Source organism: Melospiza melodia, chromosome 4 (assembly GCF_035770615.1).
Source record: "Melospiza melodia melodia isolate bMelMel2 chromosome 4, bMelMel2.pri, whole genome shotgun sequence".
Classification (NCBI taxonomy): Eukaryota; Metazoa; Chordata; class Aves; order Passeriformes; family Passerellidae; genus Melospiza; species Melospiza melodia.
The window spans coordinates 55,228,965-55,243,521 of NC_086197.1; the positions used below are offsets into that span (position 1 = coordinate 55,228,965).

General features: G+C 38.9%; 1 protein-coding gene across 2 annotated transcripts in view; it reads left to right on the plus strand.

The window, feature by feature from the left end:
* Positions 1 to 14,557, plus strand: part of EP300 (E1A binding protein p300) — a 61,695-nt gene that overhangs the window by 42,267 nt on the left and 4,871 nt on the right. For both annotated transcript variants that reach the window (XM_063154604.1, XM_063154603.1), the window contains 11 exons: positions 1,901 to 1,981; positions 4,075 to 4,131; positions 5,547 to 5,624; positions 6,619 to 6,686; positions 7,333 to 7,483; positions 8,049 to 8,195; positions 8,621 to 8,734; positions 10,345 to 10,510; positions 11,152 to 11,316; positions 13,412 to 13,573; positions 14,032 to 14,313. In XM_063154604.1, the coding sequence (XP_063010674.1) occupies positions 1,901 to 1,981; positions 4,075 to 4,131; positions 5,547 to 5,624; positions 6,619 to 6,686; positions 7,333 to 7,483; positions 8,049 to 8,195; positions 8,621 to 8,734; positions 10,345 to 10,510; positions 11,152 to 11,316; positions 13,412 to 13,573; positions 14,032 to 14,313 (1,471 nt within the window). The remainder of the gene's footprint in view (positions 1 to 1,900; positions 1,982 to 4,074; positions 4,132 to 5,546; positions 5,625 to 6,618; positions 6,687 to 7,332; positions 7,484 to 8,048; positions 8,196 to 8,620; positions 8,735 to 10,344; positions 10,511 to 11,151; positions 11,317 to 13,411; positions 13,574 to 14,031; positions 14,314 to 14,557) is intronic.

Below are 14,557 nucleotides of genomic sequence, written 5' to 3' on the forward strand. Positions count from 1 at the left end.
TGTCCCTTCTGCAGCTCTTTTGAGTATCCTTTTTTACTTGGGGTTTATTTAAGGATTTAAACTTCCTTGACTTCTGAAAGGAGGTTTCTTGCTAGTCATCTCTGAAGGTCATCTCTGGGGAAGTGAGGCAGGAAGAAGCAGGCAAACACATGCTTTAACATTCCCATATTCCCTTGCCTGTCATCAGAATGAACCTATTAGAGCTGAGAATTGCTTAACTCCAAGATCCATCAATTTATTTAGTTCCTGCTCTCCTTTCATTGCAAAACCTCAAAGAAACAAACAAACCAAAAAAAACAGCCCCAAAACAAACCAGAATGACAAAAACACAAAAGATTTTACCTGAAAGCCAAAATTTCCCAAGAATTGTAGTTTCCTTGAGCACCTGGTTAGATGAAAGCAGTCAAAGATTGTACAAGTTACATCTTAACCTCTTAAAACTTCATGAAGGTTTATAGCAGCAAATGGTGGTTTTTAAGCTGCTCCTACTTCTTTAGTCCTATAATACCCCACAATAGCTGTTGTAGTTTTAGATGTGCATGTAGTGTAGAGCTTGTCACGTCATGTCAGTATCTTCTGCTTATGTTTGTCCATAGGCAAGTACTAGATGAACCAAAATACTAGTGCTCAGAAATCTGACATTTGACATGTTTGCAAATGTTAGAAGGGAATGTGTGCATTGTAACAACAGGTGCCTACCTGTGACTTGTAGATTGCATCATATATACAGATGCATATATCTATAGATTGCAGTGTTTAATTCCAGAAGTACTGTTCTCTGCATTACCTGCATTAAATAAATTCATCATTATTTGATGAAAACTGGGAAGGAGGTTGAGACTTGTCTTTTTTAGCCTAACAGTTGCTAATAACATAGATTAGTGTGGCTTTATAATGAACTTGTTTGAATTTTTTTATTTATATTTTTAGCTGTCTTGTGCACTCAGCATGCCTTATAATGGAGAAGCCACAGCTTTAGAACATATTTGAAGGCTAGGGTAGAATCTTGAATTAACCTCTAGTTTATTGAAGTACAAATGAAATCTTTCTCTGTAATCTTGCTGTAGTGATTGTTCTATGTGCAGACTGGGCTATGGCAGAGTCATATCCATGTAGAGTATTTTGTGTCTAGTTAATGTTAGCTAGCATGGAGTTTGACAGTTCTATTAGTCTGTAAGAATTTTAAGGACAGATTTTATTGTTCCTAAAGTTTCTGGTATTTAGCTTTTCCCTTCAACTGGGAGAGAGTTCTGTGACCTTTTAGCATTTATACATTTAAGGTGGAAGACTACCTCTCTTCCATTGATCTCCTGCAGATCCTCCTCCCAGCAGAACTGCTGTGCTGATGTACAAGTCAGAGTAGCAGTTCCTCCTTCCTTCTGCTCTTTCCCCTGTCTCATTTTAATTCTTTGCTGTACGTGGCATGGATTATTAAAATGAAGAGGGTATGGGTATGCTAAAATGGAATACTCTTGTTTAATTTGTTTTTATCGTTTGCTGCTTGTGACCCCATTTGAGAGATTTAATGCTAATCTGTGCTTTGCCTTGGCTTTCTGCTTTGTGTTGTCTTGTCTTGCTTCTATGTTTTTGTTTTTGTCCTGCAAACCCCCATTTCTTTGTTCGTGTGTGTGTTGTTTTTTTTAATTTCTCCTTCATGCTTGTCATTGTCTGCACTTGGCTTTGATTGCGCAAAAAAAAAATCCAAACCAAAAAACCAAACCAACCAAACCCAATGTGGGGCCCATAAATCCGCATCATTGAATATCCTTGTCGCCGTTGATGACCTGCTCTCTGCTCCTGTCCCTTCCTTGGCCTGCTGTGATTGGTGGCTCCGTTGCTTGACTTGGGCTGTGTTGTGTGGACGGAGCAGTTCACCCAAATATGGCCTTCTTGCTGACAGGTATCATTTCTGTGAGAAGTGCTTCAACGAAATCCAAGGGGAGAGCGTTTCTCTGGGAGATGACCCATCACAACCTCAAACGTGAGTTCTTGGTGTTTGCTTGGACCGTGCTTTCCTGAGCTCTGCCAGGGCCTGCAGTGCCTTCTCTAGGGAAGGGGGGTTCAGCTCTAGGTTTTTAGCCTAGTAGAAGGTGGATGATGCATCCTTCATGTGCTTGTCTTTCAAACCTGCACTGACCTAACTAGTGAAAAAGAACCACTTAATGCTTAAAATTGCAACTGTACTAATAGAAGGGAAAGAAGAAAATGGCTTTTTCCCTGAAAAAAAAAGTGGAAGTATTCTACTGCAGAAAAATAACCATGCCTGCAGGCAAGTGTGTGACAGACATAGCTTGAAATATCAGACATACCATTTTCTTTATACCCTAGCTATACCATTAAACTTGTATTCAACATCAGGTTGTTTTTCATCCAAACCAGAAGCAGACAACCTCCTTTTGCCATACCAATATTTCACTACAGAAATGCCATCTGCCTGTGAGAAAGGCTGTGCAGTAGTTAAGGACATAATAAAAGGCTGTGCATGGATTTTATCATGTTGGTGGCAAACTATTGTCGCAGTCTCTCATTTTGCTGTACCCTTCTCATACCTCAAGAAGATCTTGAAACAAATTTTTTTGAGGCTAAGTAAATGCTTGAGGGACAAATGAGTGCCAAACAGTTACTCTTTGAGCTATTCAAGAAATCCCTTTGGAGGAAGGCAGTGCAACAACCCTGCAGGTAGAACAACATGAGGAATTCAGGAAAGGTCTGAAGCCAGAGGGAGAGTTGTTGAAGTTGGTAATTGGACAAAAGGAGTTAACTTTCATTTGAAACCAAACCTGGATGCAATGGATGCATAGAGAACAGTACTGGAAATATCTGTTGGGGCTTGGGATGATGTGCTGAAGTGTACTGAAAGAGGCTAGATGGAGCTTAGATACAAGGAGGAAGCTCTTCACTGTGAGGGTGGTGAGGCACTGGAACAGATGGCGTAAAGAAGTTCAGGATGCCTCATCACTGGAAGTGTTAAAGGACAGATTGGGTGGAGCTCTGAGCTCTTTGGTCTAGTGGAGGGGGGCAGGAAGTGATGATCTTTTAAGGTCCCTGCCAGCCCAAACCATCTTAGAATTCTGTGACCTACCTGTCTGGGAGGAAAAAGGAAGAAAAATTGTGTGCTGGTCATTTCATGTCCCTATGGATAGATGGATTGCTGTTCTAGTAGAAGCAAAGATCCAAAATTTATTCAATATAGGGTCATAGAGTACATCATAGGAAAATGCATGGTGGGTCCTGTTTAAGTTCCATCACCATATTATAAGAATAATTTGAGGTAATTGAGATATTTAACTTCATAATTTATTTTAGAAGGAGCTTCAAGTATTTATTCTGCAGGTGGCACAATTTAGAATAAATACTGAAATAAGAGGAGATAGGAAGGTTAATTAATCTCATGCAAGTTGGAGTGAGTCTGTGTCAGTGCTTCTCAGGGAGGGACATACTGATCGTCTCATGTTATGCAGAACACTCTTTGGGGTAAATTCTCACAGATTTGAGTATTGTATGTTCTGAACCAGGTCATTTAGAACTTCTGTCAAAAAGTTGAAATTTTAGGCCTTGAAACTGATGCAGAGGGGTAGAAATAATGTATTGTAGTGGCTGGGCTGGAGTTGCAGGATTTGGAAGCTAAAATTTATCCTTTGAAGCTGATGTAAGAGGAGGGCTAGGGGAATCTGAAAAAAGATAACCTACCTTTCTTAGTAATCAAAGATAATTGGAATTCTGCCTACAGAATATGAGAGGCATATCAAGTCGTTTTTTCACCATTAAACACTGATCAGACCTATCCAGAAGTTGAATTGTCAGCAAGCTTTAATATTTATCCTGTAGTAAAACTGAATAAGGGAAATGTTGCTCTCTACAAGAGAACAATAATGTTTTCCACAGGCAGAGTGGAGTAGTATACACTTCAGTTGTCTGTCAATGTGTAAAATATAATTACTTTCCTTGTAGTGCCAGTGAGTGTATAAAAACTCTGCTTGTAAGTTTTGTCTTGGTTTGTGGATAGGTGTGGGTATTGCATGAATGTTTGTTGTCTTGTGTTAAAACTGAGTTTTATTGCCTGTTTCTCCATAGCACAATAAACAAAGAACAGTTTTCAAAAAGAAAAAATGATACACTGGATCCTGAGCTGTAAGTATTGCTGTCACTCTTTGAATGATCTTCATTTTATTATAATTACTTTGTAAGATAGATGTTATTCATTCACCATCACCTTTGTCTTTGAATGTTTTCAATTTCATGTAGCACTATTAGTTGGTAGGGGCTGCTCAGTAATCAGCAGATCTGGCATTCAGTGCTGAGAACACAAATCACTGTGGCTGTGCTTGAGAAACACTAACACTGGATATATGGGCTGAAATGACTCCATTTTGTTGTCTTAACAGAAGGATGAATGCAGATAGCTCTGCTTTGAAACTAGGTTGTGGTGGATGGTCAAGTCTCAGAACTGATTTGAGTCATTTGGCAGCAGCTCTTAGTGCTGTTGGTGTTTGTAGTTGCTGCATTTTACAGGCAGCTGTAGTAGAAGGAAAAGTTGCTATATTTTGAATCAGCCAGTTATTCTGTACTGCTCTGAAAGCAGAACTGTAGTCATTCAGTAACATGAAGATGATGGTGACTCAGCTGCTTTTCTTGATATTCCTGAGCAGTTTTTTGAAGTTGCTTTACATGGTTCTGCATCATACACCTATGCTGCTGTTTTGCAAACATTATCTCAGTTCTCAAATAAATGAGGAAAAAGGATATTGTTCCCACACCATCCTTCTAAAGGTACAAGGGTCAGCCAGTTCTTCTGTTTTATGAGGGCTGTGGGAAGGAGAGAATAGTAGCTTGATTCATAACTTTTCTTTCCCTTTGTTAAAGTGAAGATAGAATATAAGCCTAACTTACAGTGTGATACCACATGCTCTACATAGATTACAGCCATTCATTCATTCCAAGTCTCAAACTTTTAGATAGGCATGTTCAGGAGTCAGATTGTCCCAATACCTGAAGGAACCTTAGATATTTTGGATCATTATGTTCACCAACATCTGGGAACTAAACAATGTGACCTATCTCAGTTATCCTTAAATCTCTGCTAATTTTCTGAAAGTGACTTTGGTCTTTGTTTCTGGTTCTTCCTTCTCACCTTTCTGCAGTGTATTTGCAATATACCCCAGGGTTTAAGCATAGTGGGGCAACTAACAACCAAGTATTTCACCTGGCTCTTCCTTTCTGACATGGCTGAATCCATTTTCCTCTACTCTCTATAGCAACAAGCAGTTTACAGATCTTATCCTTAAAAGGGCTTCACTTGAAAAAAAAATGAGTGGATGGTGGTAAGACAAGCAAATGATAATAAAGTGTCCCTGCATAGTCTGCCTGACTTGAGCTGGCAGGTTCTTAATTTGTTCAGAAGGCTGTTCTCAGCACAGATGTTCCCTCTGTGTTAAATAGACTCAAAAGCCTAAATGCTAGAAGTGCTCTAATAAAGTACTACAAATACCCAAGCAAGCAATGATATACTAACCTTTGCTTCCCTTTGCCTTTTTTGCCTTGTACAGATTTGTTGAATGTATAGAGTGTGGACGAAAAATGCACCAGATCTGTGTTCTTCATAATGAGATAATCTGGCCTTCTGGGTGAGGAATTTCTCCTTATTAAGTCCATAGCATATTTACTATTTGGAAGAGCTCATGAGTAAACTTCCTTATATTGGTTATATTTAAAAGACTGTTTAATGGAAGAAATTACATTCCCTGAAAATTTTATACAATCTATAGGGTAATATCAAATTTAAACAGTATATATCTTACAGTGTTGTGTGTCAAGTTTTCTATTCTTTGTGTGGAAAGAGCATTTCAGCCTTTTATGTTTACAAATGCTAGCCCTTCATGAAAAGATGGTTTTTAGTTCTAGTAACAGTTTCAGATTGATCTGTTTTCTTTACAAATCATAGTGCTTCATTATCTTCAAAAAATTTTGTAACAAGGATTTAACAGGTGAATCAACTTTTTTGACCTCAGTGATCAGATTAAATCTAAATTTAAAAAATATAGTTTTCTTTAAATGCTCCACAGTTCCTGATCAACATGTGTTTTCTTCTGATTGATTTAAAAACAATGATGAATTGTATTTTATAACAGCTTAAAAGTGCCATTTCTTGTCCAAAGAGTGTCAGTTTAGCATTCTGTTGTCCCATCCACATTGCTGCAGAAGAGGGCGATGTCCTGTAAGTGAAGAAGAGTCATTTCAGTCTATACTGTATTTGGGCATTTAGAAAAAAATTCAGCCTTATGCTTTGTGCTGCAGTGTGTTATCATCAGAGACAGCAGTTTGAGCCTATTTGCACTAAGAATACTTTGAGCTGGTATTTTCAGACCTGCCAGTGGAGACTTCCCTGGGCTTTCCAGTGGTGATGTGAGCAACTGATAGAGCGTGCAGCACCTGGAGCTTAGATCCTCCTCTGCAGCTCTGAAACTCTAGGGCTGTTCTTTGTGCTTTTATTTCAAATTTCAGTTAAGGTATTTTCCAGATCAGATAAGATCTGGTGAAAGGTTTTGCTTCTAATGGTAGAATGCTAGAGAGCTTGGTCTGACTTGGGGTGACTTCACTTTCTCTTTTTTTTTGCTTCAGCTTCGTCTGTGATGGCTGCCTAAAGAAAACAGGACGAACCAGGAAAGAGAACAAATTCTCTGCTAAAAGTAAGATTCTGACAGTTGCACCAAAAAATTTAAATAATACGTTTAGAATGGGGAAGAGGTGGCTTTTATGCTTGTGTTTTATTTAAGTTTTTTAAGATCTCAAGGAGGATACTTTTGGTCAGTTTTGACCATCAGTTCTGTAGTGTTCACAGGTGGTAGTGTTAGTTAACATTCTGTTTTAGAGAGCTAACAAACTCTTTTAGAGCACTTCCATTATTGAAATATATTCTTTTGGTAAGCGGAGATATTAACTTGGCTAGTGTGGCTTTATACACAGAATATACTTCCAAATGCGAGTTCTGCTTGTGAAGATGTCTCTGAAAGCAGTGTTTTGTAATCCAATTGAAGTAATTAATAACATCTGTTCAGGAGAAATCTTAATTGTGATTGACTTTTAAGACAAGATAGAAAAATTGGGTTGAAATAGAGATTCTTTATTCATTTAAATAATGTATAAGCTATAAATGTGCCTGCAGGGAAAAAGCAGCTCACCCCATCTAGAAGTGGTATGGTTTAAAGATAAAGCTTTAATTTATGTTAGCATACTGCATGTGTTAAAAGTAATTTTTCATCTAACTTCTGAGTAGAGAAATCATACGATCAGTTCAGTTTTGTATATGTTTAGAGCTGTATTTTCCTCCTGCAGGATTACCAGCTACAAGACTTGGTACCTTCCTGGAGAACAGAGTCAATGATTTCCTGAAACGACAGAATCACCCTGAGGCAGGAGAGGTCACAGTTAGGGTGGTACATGCATCTGACAAAACTGTCGAAGTAAAACCAGGAATGAAAGCAAGGTATGTTCATTTCTAATTTTGCTTGCTTTTTGTGAAGGTGGGAGCTGTTTGTCCTTGCATGATACACTTGATTAAATAAAATCATTTAGGTTGCAAAATAGTTCTAAGCTTGAGTCCAGCTGTTACCCTAGCACTGCCAAGGCCACTGCTAAACCATGTCTCCAAGTGCTACATTTACACATCTTCTAAATATTTCCAGGGATGGTGACTCAAACACTTCCCTGGGCAGCCTGTTTCAATACTTGATATTGAAGAATTTCATGAAGAAATTTTTTAATGAAGATTTTTTTTCTAATATCCAGTCAAAAAAGACTGTTGTATTCAAAACCTCATCACCAGCCAAGTAGTGACAAACAGGTGTTCCAGCAGCATAATAATTTTTGTGACGTCTTTTTCACAGTAAAAAGTGGGTGCCTCATATTTGAGTAGTCTGTAAACATTAAACTTTCAAATTGCACTAAAATTACACTTAGAGTAGCCCTGATCTTTGTTGCCTTCACCTAGTAACATGCAGTCTCTGATGTGTGAATATAGTTGGTGTTCCACTGTACCCTCTGCTCTGCAGGTTCGTAGACAGTGGCGAGATGGCAGAGTCCTTCCCATACCGAACAAAAGCGCTTTTTGCCTTTGAGGAGATTGATGGTGTAGACTTGTGCTTCTTTGGGATGCACGTGCAGGAGTATGGCTCAGACTGCCCTCCACCCAATCAAAGGTGAGGAACCCCACAAAAGTCTGTTTTGCCTTGGTGCTCTCTCCTTTGGATGAGCCTCCTGTAGTTCTGCATAAAGCTTCTCTGTTGCTTGTGTGAGACCCTTATGTGAGTGCTGTTAGGTTCTAGAAACAAAGTTTGTAATGTTAGAGTTATTTCTTACTGGGGATGCTGGCTGGAAGACAGAGTTGCCTTAAGGATCACTGATCTGTGTTTTCAAGGAAGGGATTGAATAGTTTTAGGGAGATGAGGCTAAGATATCAAAAGAAGGCCAAGTTTCTGGAGGTAAATTAGGATCAGAGGCTTTGCAGATTGCTGTTGTAATGGATGCTTCAGATGTATAAAATAGCATTAATAAACTTGTAGAATTACTTCAAAATCTCTCCTCTTTCTCATGCCTTTTTTTTTTTTGGTGGTTTATTTTTTAGGCGAGTGTATATATCCTACCTTGACAGTGTTCATTTCTTCCGCCCTAAATGCTTGAGGACTGCTGTCTATCATGAAATACTGATTGGCTATCTAGAATATGTTAAGAAACTAGGGTAAGTATCTTACAACATTTTCTTCTGTACAGCATTTGTGCTGAATAGTTCTTGCTGCAAATTAAATTGCTACATCCTATATTAAAGAATATGGTGCCCTAGTATCCTGTAATAGAATAACTTGACAACTGTGTACAGTTGAAAAGGAGAAGAGAAGAAGGGATTGCAGGCTTTTCAGGGGAGGCCTCTGCTTCAGCTATTTTGATGTTTCCAAATTTATGTAAGACTTTTTAAAGTCTGAGTAGAAACAGTGAGCCCCTTTTCCAGTCCATAAGATGTTGTTGTCATTGTGCAATGCCTTTAATTACATCATTCCTTTGGGCTAGCAAGTAAGTCCTTACCCTTGTGTATAAGGAGAAAGTTGTGGGTTTAGTCTGTACTGGATAACTCTGTAACAGTTGTAGATGGCCACTAAAAAATCTTGAGTAGCTGGAAATGTGAGAAACTGAAGAGTTAGGAAAGAGGAAAATATACTTGGACAGCACAAAAGAAGACAGAACAACTGCAGTAATAAGAAAAGTGGAAATTAAATTACCATGATAACTGAAGTAGAAAGGCCAGTGAAGTAACCATCACTATTGTCATGGTACCTAGTGTAGGCTGGTGAAGTTATTTGTGGAGAAATTGTTAAGGGACTACATTTAAAGCAGTTGATGAGAAGTTGGGAGAGTTGAAGTGGAGGTAAGCAGTACCATCTTCAGTACCTCAGTGAGGTGGTGTGTTTTTTCTTACTTCAAAAGCATACATTAGGCTTCTTTCTGCTTTTTTAATTGTCCATTTTCTAATCAATGAGTCTGTACATTTGCTACATAGAGCTCAAGCCTCAGCTTTACTTAATGCTATTTTCTGTGCTAATGGGTAACATCAGGTTCTCATTTTGGGAGAACAGTCTTGGTCTAGCAGTATCATCTCTCCATTCTCTGGCAGAAGGAATGACAACTGGCTGCAGCTCCCAGGGCTTGGGGAGGGTTCTGCAAAGCTGTTTCTCAACAGGGCAGTGATGGTTATTTTTCTCTAACTGATTATTCCTCCTACTAGAGTTCTCTTCAAAAACTTACAGAGAACTGAAGATGAAGAAGTGATCTTAGGTGTTATATTTGCTGCACCTGCTACTGATTTGCTGTCATCTATCTTAATAGTACTCTAGATTGTGCACCCAATACCACAGGTTGGCAGTGCCTGTTTATTCCCAGATATAATTCTAAAACTTTTTAAAACTCATTCTCAAAAACCAGAGTATTTACAGTAGAGAAGTGAATTCTGTCTTTAAGTAAATCTGCTTTTAAATTGTTGCTAGATAAAATGTTGCTGCTCTGTCTCAAGATTTCACTAGTGAAATACCTAGACTCAATCTTTCTCCCATTAGTTAATTGGGAGATAGTAGTTGTGGGTTTGTGTCAGGCTTTGTTTTTTATGTAGCCTGTATAATGTGCACCCCTTACATGTAAGTGCTCCATATATAGCGCTGGATTTAAGGAAATGAGTGAAAAGATGGAAATGTTAGGTCCAGAACCGCCGCCAGCCTCGGTGGCGGCGCCACCTGGTGTCGGAGAGGAGAGCGCGGGATCGTTGTCAGCGCCCTCATGTCCCGGTTTGTGTCGCCACGGCAGGTATACTACTGGACACATCTGGGCGTGCCCGCCCAGCGAAGGAGATGATTACATCTTCCACTGCCATCCTCCTGACCAAAAGATACCCAAACCCAAGCGACTGCAAGAGTGGTACAAAAAGATGCTGGACAAGTCTGTGTCGGAGCGCATCGTCCACGATTACAAGGTGTGTGAAGCGTGTGCTTGGGGGAGATTGCTCAATCTTGTCTTCATTTCTTCCTTGCTTTATGCATTGTGCCTGATTCTTGGTGTTTACTGCATTCGTTTTAAGTGAATTGAGCACCAGAAGTTTAGAGTTAAAACATACTCTCTTCAAAACATGTAGCTTCTGAAATCGTTCTAGCAAAAGATTTGAAATGGTTCCTTAGAACAAGCTTAATTCTTGAGGAATACTGTAAAAGAGCAAAAAAATATATATGGAGTCTTAAATCTTCTTGTCTTAGATCAAATTGCAGGGTTAGGTTGCTGATGCAGTTAGAAGTATATAAAATCTTTGGAATTATAAGGATTTAAGTGAATGTTGAGATTATGGTGATAACATTGTCCCAGTTGGTAAGAATGCATATTGAAGTCTAGCACACAGCAATTTCTTTCTTCTGAGTGGGAATATTTGAAATGTATTTGACAAACTGTAACAGATACAATGTTAAATTTGCACTTAGAATGTGTTCTCATAAAATGAGTTCTAATATTAAGCTTTCATTTGTTTAGTCTGCTGATTCCTTTTCTTGTCACTCATTGAGAACGTTGCCTTTCCTTACATGACTTGTAATAGTGATAACCAAAAGTGGGCTTGCTCTCTTTTAGGATATATTTAAGCAGGCAACAGAAGACCGTCTAACCAGTGCAAAGGAGCTCCCTTACTTTGAAGGGGACTTCTGGCCCAATGTTCTGGAGGAGAGCATTAAGGAACTAGAGCAAGAGGAAGAAGAACGGAAGAGAGAAGAAAACACTAGTAATGAAAGCACAGATGTAAGGATGCTTCTGCTTTTCATGATCTAATGTAACAAGTTTTTATTAGATAAGGCTAATTATAAGAAAAAGAGGGGCACAAGGCACTTCACTTATCTGGGGTTTTCACTTTTCACTCTAAAATAAATTTCAGTTTTATAGTTTATAAACTAGAACTGGTAAAATACCACTAAGGTACATCTGGATGAACAGTGGGTGTTCATAGGGCTATAAACTGTCTAATTACCAAAGGCAATTCTGTTGAAACAGCTGCTAGTTGAAAATTTTGTTGCTGAAATCCAGTTGTTACCAATGATCACGTTGCCACCTCAGTCTGATTTGGAAGTTTTTTCCTTAAGCATTAGCTTTTAAATAGTGGCTCACTCTTTTCTTTCTAACTTAGATGATATAAGACCAATCTTAGCAGAATGTTCTGACAAAGTAATGGAATGCTGTGAGTTAGTACTTGACTCTCAATAGTTTTGTTTAGTAGCTTTAAGGCATTAAGGATCTGAAGCACAAATTACTGCTGAACTGTTGTTGGGCTACTTTAAACTAGAGGAATTTCTTGCTGGGGTCTTGTGCAGTTTTTTCGAGAATGTACAACTGTGTTATCAAGTTTAACAAAAAAAATCTCAAAAATAAGAGATGCCTCTTAATTCAACAGTAAGTTTGAAAGTGAACAGATGTAGAATTTATGCATCTGCCTATCCTTGGATGCTCTGAACTTCTTGTTAGTTAACTCTTTAAACACTGCTGCTTCATCACCTTATCTGAGACTAGATTCGGGGGGGATTAGAATTTTTTTTTCTAGAAGATCTTTGGATCAAAAAAATACAGGTTTAATGTTACAGTTAAAAATTGTGATTCTGCTGTGCTCTTTGCAATGCCTTCTTTCAAGGACTTTGATTAATCAAAGTGCAGGAAGTTAGGCAACATGATATCAAATTTGCATTAAGTAACATCTTTCTTAGAAAGGTATTGTTTGCTTTGCACAAGGTATAGCTTCGAGTTCTCATCTCTCTAATATACCCAGAAACCACTTGTGAAGGATCATTTAGCTCCCTGTGTGAGGTTGGTCAATATTTAGTTGAGACTTCGCAGCAGTTTGGCCCCAAAATCCTGACATAGGGCCAACTTGCAGTACATTACTATTTAACATCATCATCATCATCATCATCATCATCATCATCATCATCATCATCATCATCATCATCATCATCATCATCATCATTATTATTATTATTATTATTATTATTATTATTATTATTATTATTATTATTATTACAAATATTTGCAACTCTCTGTTGATCCTATGTTTCATACTTGAAGAAGGGGCAATAATAAACTATACTGTCAAGTGATGTGATAGTCATCCATGTTCACTGGGAATTTCCATTCTGACAAAGTTATTTTAAGCTTAGGAAAAATGCTTGTTTGGCTAACAATTATTTTGATCCTTGATCATCTTACGCTGTGGGGTTTTGAGGGGCTCTCTAAGCACCCCAGCGAGCAATAATCTGTTAATTGCTAACAGAATATAGTTGAAATGAAGCTGACCTGTTTTGTTTGAGTGTTGCAGGGTATGACAGATGCATGCCAGAAGTTGCACTACTAATGCATTTTGGACTCAGAACAACAGCTTCATACAAAATCAGTTTAATGCAGTCTGTTAAAAGTAAATCTGTCAGAGCTGTAGCAAACTAAATCTAAGTGTTTTAAGTCTTCCTTAGCTTTGTTTAGTGCGATATCAGCTGCACTTTGCAGTTACTTTTACTTATGAATTGCATTGAGAATTCATCTGCTGAACCCCTTGGTGATTGTCCAAGAGTGTGTAGCTGTAATGGACAAACAAGCTTCATTATATATTGTTTTGCTTGCACATCCTGAGCATCTATGCTTTTAATATTTTTGGACTATGTATTGCTGATCTTGATATCTTTTGGAGTAATTCTAATGGAGTTAATTTAATGTTTCTGGAAACACTAGTATGTCTCTTCAGAGTAAATGATTGTGAAGTGTGGTTTGTCCTGCAGTTATAGAATAAATAAAAATAATGAAATTGTGATGTGGTGTTGCTTAGATACCTGACATAAAATGTCTTTAAAATTGCTAGGTGAGCAAGGGAGACAGCAAAAATGCCAAAAAGAAGAACAATAAGAAGACAAGTAAAAACAAGAGCAGCTTGAGTCGTGGCAATAAGAAGAAGCCTGGCATGCCCAATGTGTCCAATGACCTCTCCCAAAAGCTGTATGCCACTATGGAGAAGCACAAGGAGGTAAGAGTTGATTGAATGAGGAATACTTTCTACTTCAGTAAAGAGGTGTACAAAGCTTTGATACTTCAAACAGAGTCATGCCCTGTAAATTATACAGGTTTGGCTGGAGAATTGAGTGGCTCACCCAGACAGACCAGTACCAGTAAGTCTCGGTGCTCTTTGCTGCAAGGGCAGTGGGAATAAATGCAGCTGTGCTCGTGCAGAACTTCCTAACAGTCTAGATTGCCACAGCAGTTCTACTCTTACTGTTCAGTGCAGTGCTCCTTTCCTGTTTCTTCAGAGAAAAGTGAATCTGCAGGGCACCCAGAGGTCTGAGATTTCCTAGGCCCCACAAGCACCCCACCTGGCAGCAGGTCATTCAAATGTTGGCTGATCCTGGAACTGTACACTCTGTAATGAGGTTTGGTGACCAAAACATCTTTAAAAGGGTTAGCATATTAAACCTTCTTATTTTTCAGGTCTTCTTTGTCATCCGCCTCATTGCTGGCCCTGCAGCCAACTCCCTGCCCCCCATCATTGAGCCCGACCCGCTCATTCCGTGTGACCTGATGGATGGGCGCGATGCGTTCCTGACCCTTGCTAGAGACAAGCACCTGGAGTTCTCCTCACTACGGAGGGCTCAGTGGTCAACCATGTGCATGCTGGTGGAACTGCACACCCAGAGCCAAGACCGCTTTGTTTACACCTGCAACGAGTGCAAGCATCATGTGGAGACCAGATGGCATTGCACTGTCTGTGAGGTATGTTTGCTGAAGTTCCCCCCCCGCCACTCTTTGTGCCCAGAGTGCTCTTTACCTGAATGGATTTCTCATTATTAACTGATGGAAAAATATGTGTGCAGCTCATCTGCTGGCAGTTCAGAAAGGAGGGAAAACATTTTCCTTAACAAGTGGTTCTGCTAATGTGCTGCTTGGTGTGATTTCTGCCTTGTGAGAGCTGAAATAGAGTTGTGTTTTCTGCAGCTTATTTAAGGTGCTGCTTCCT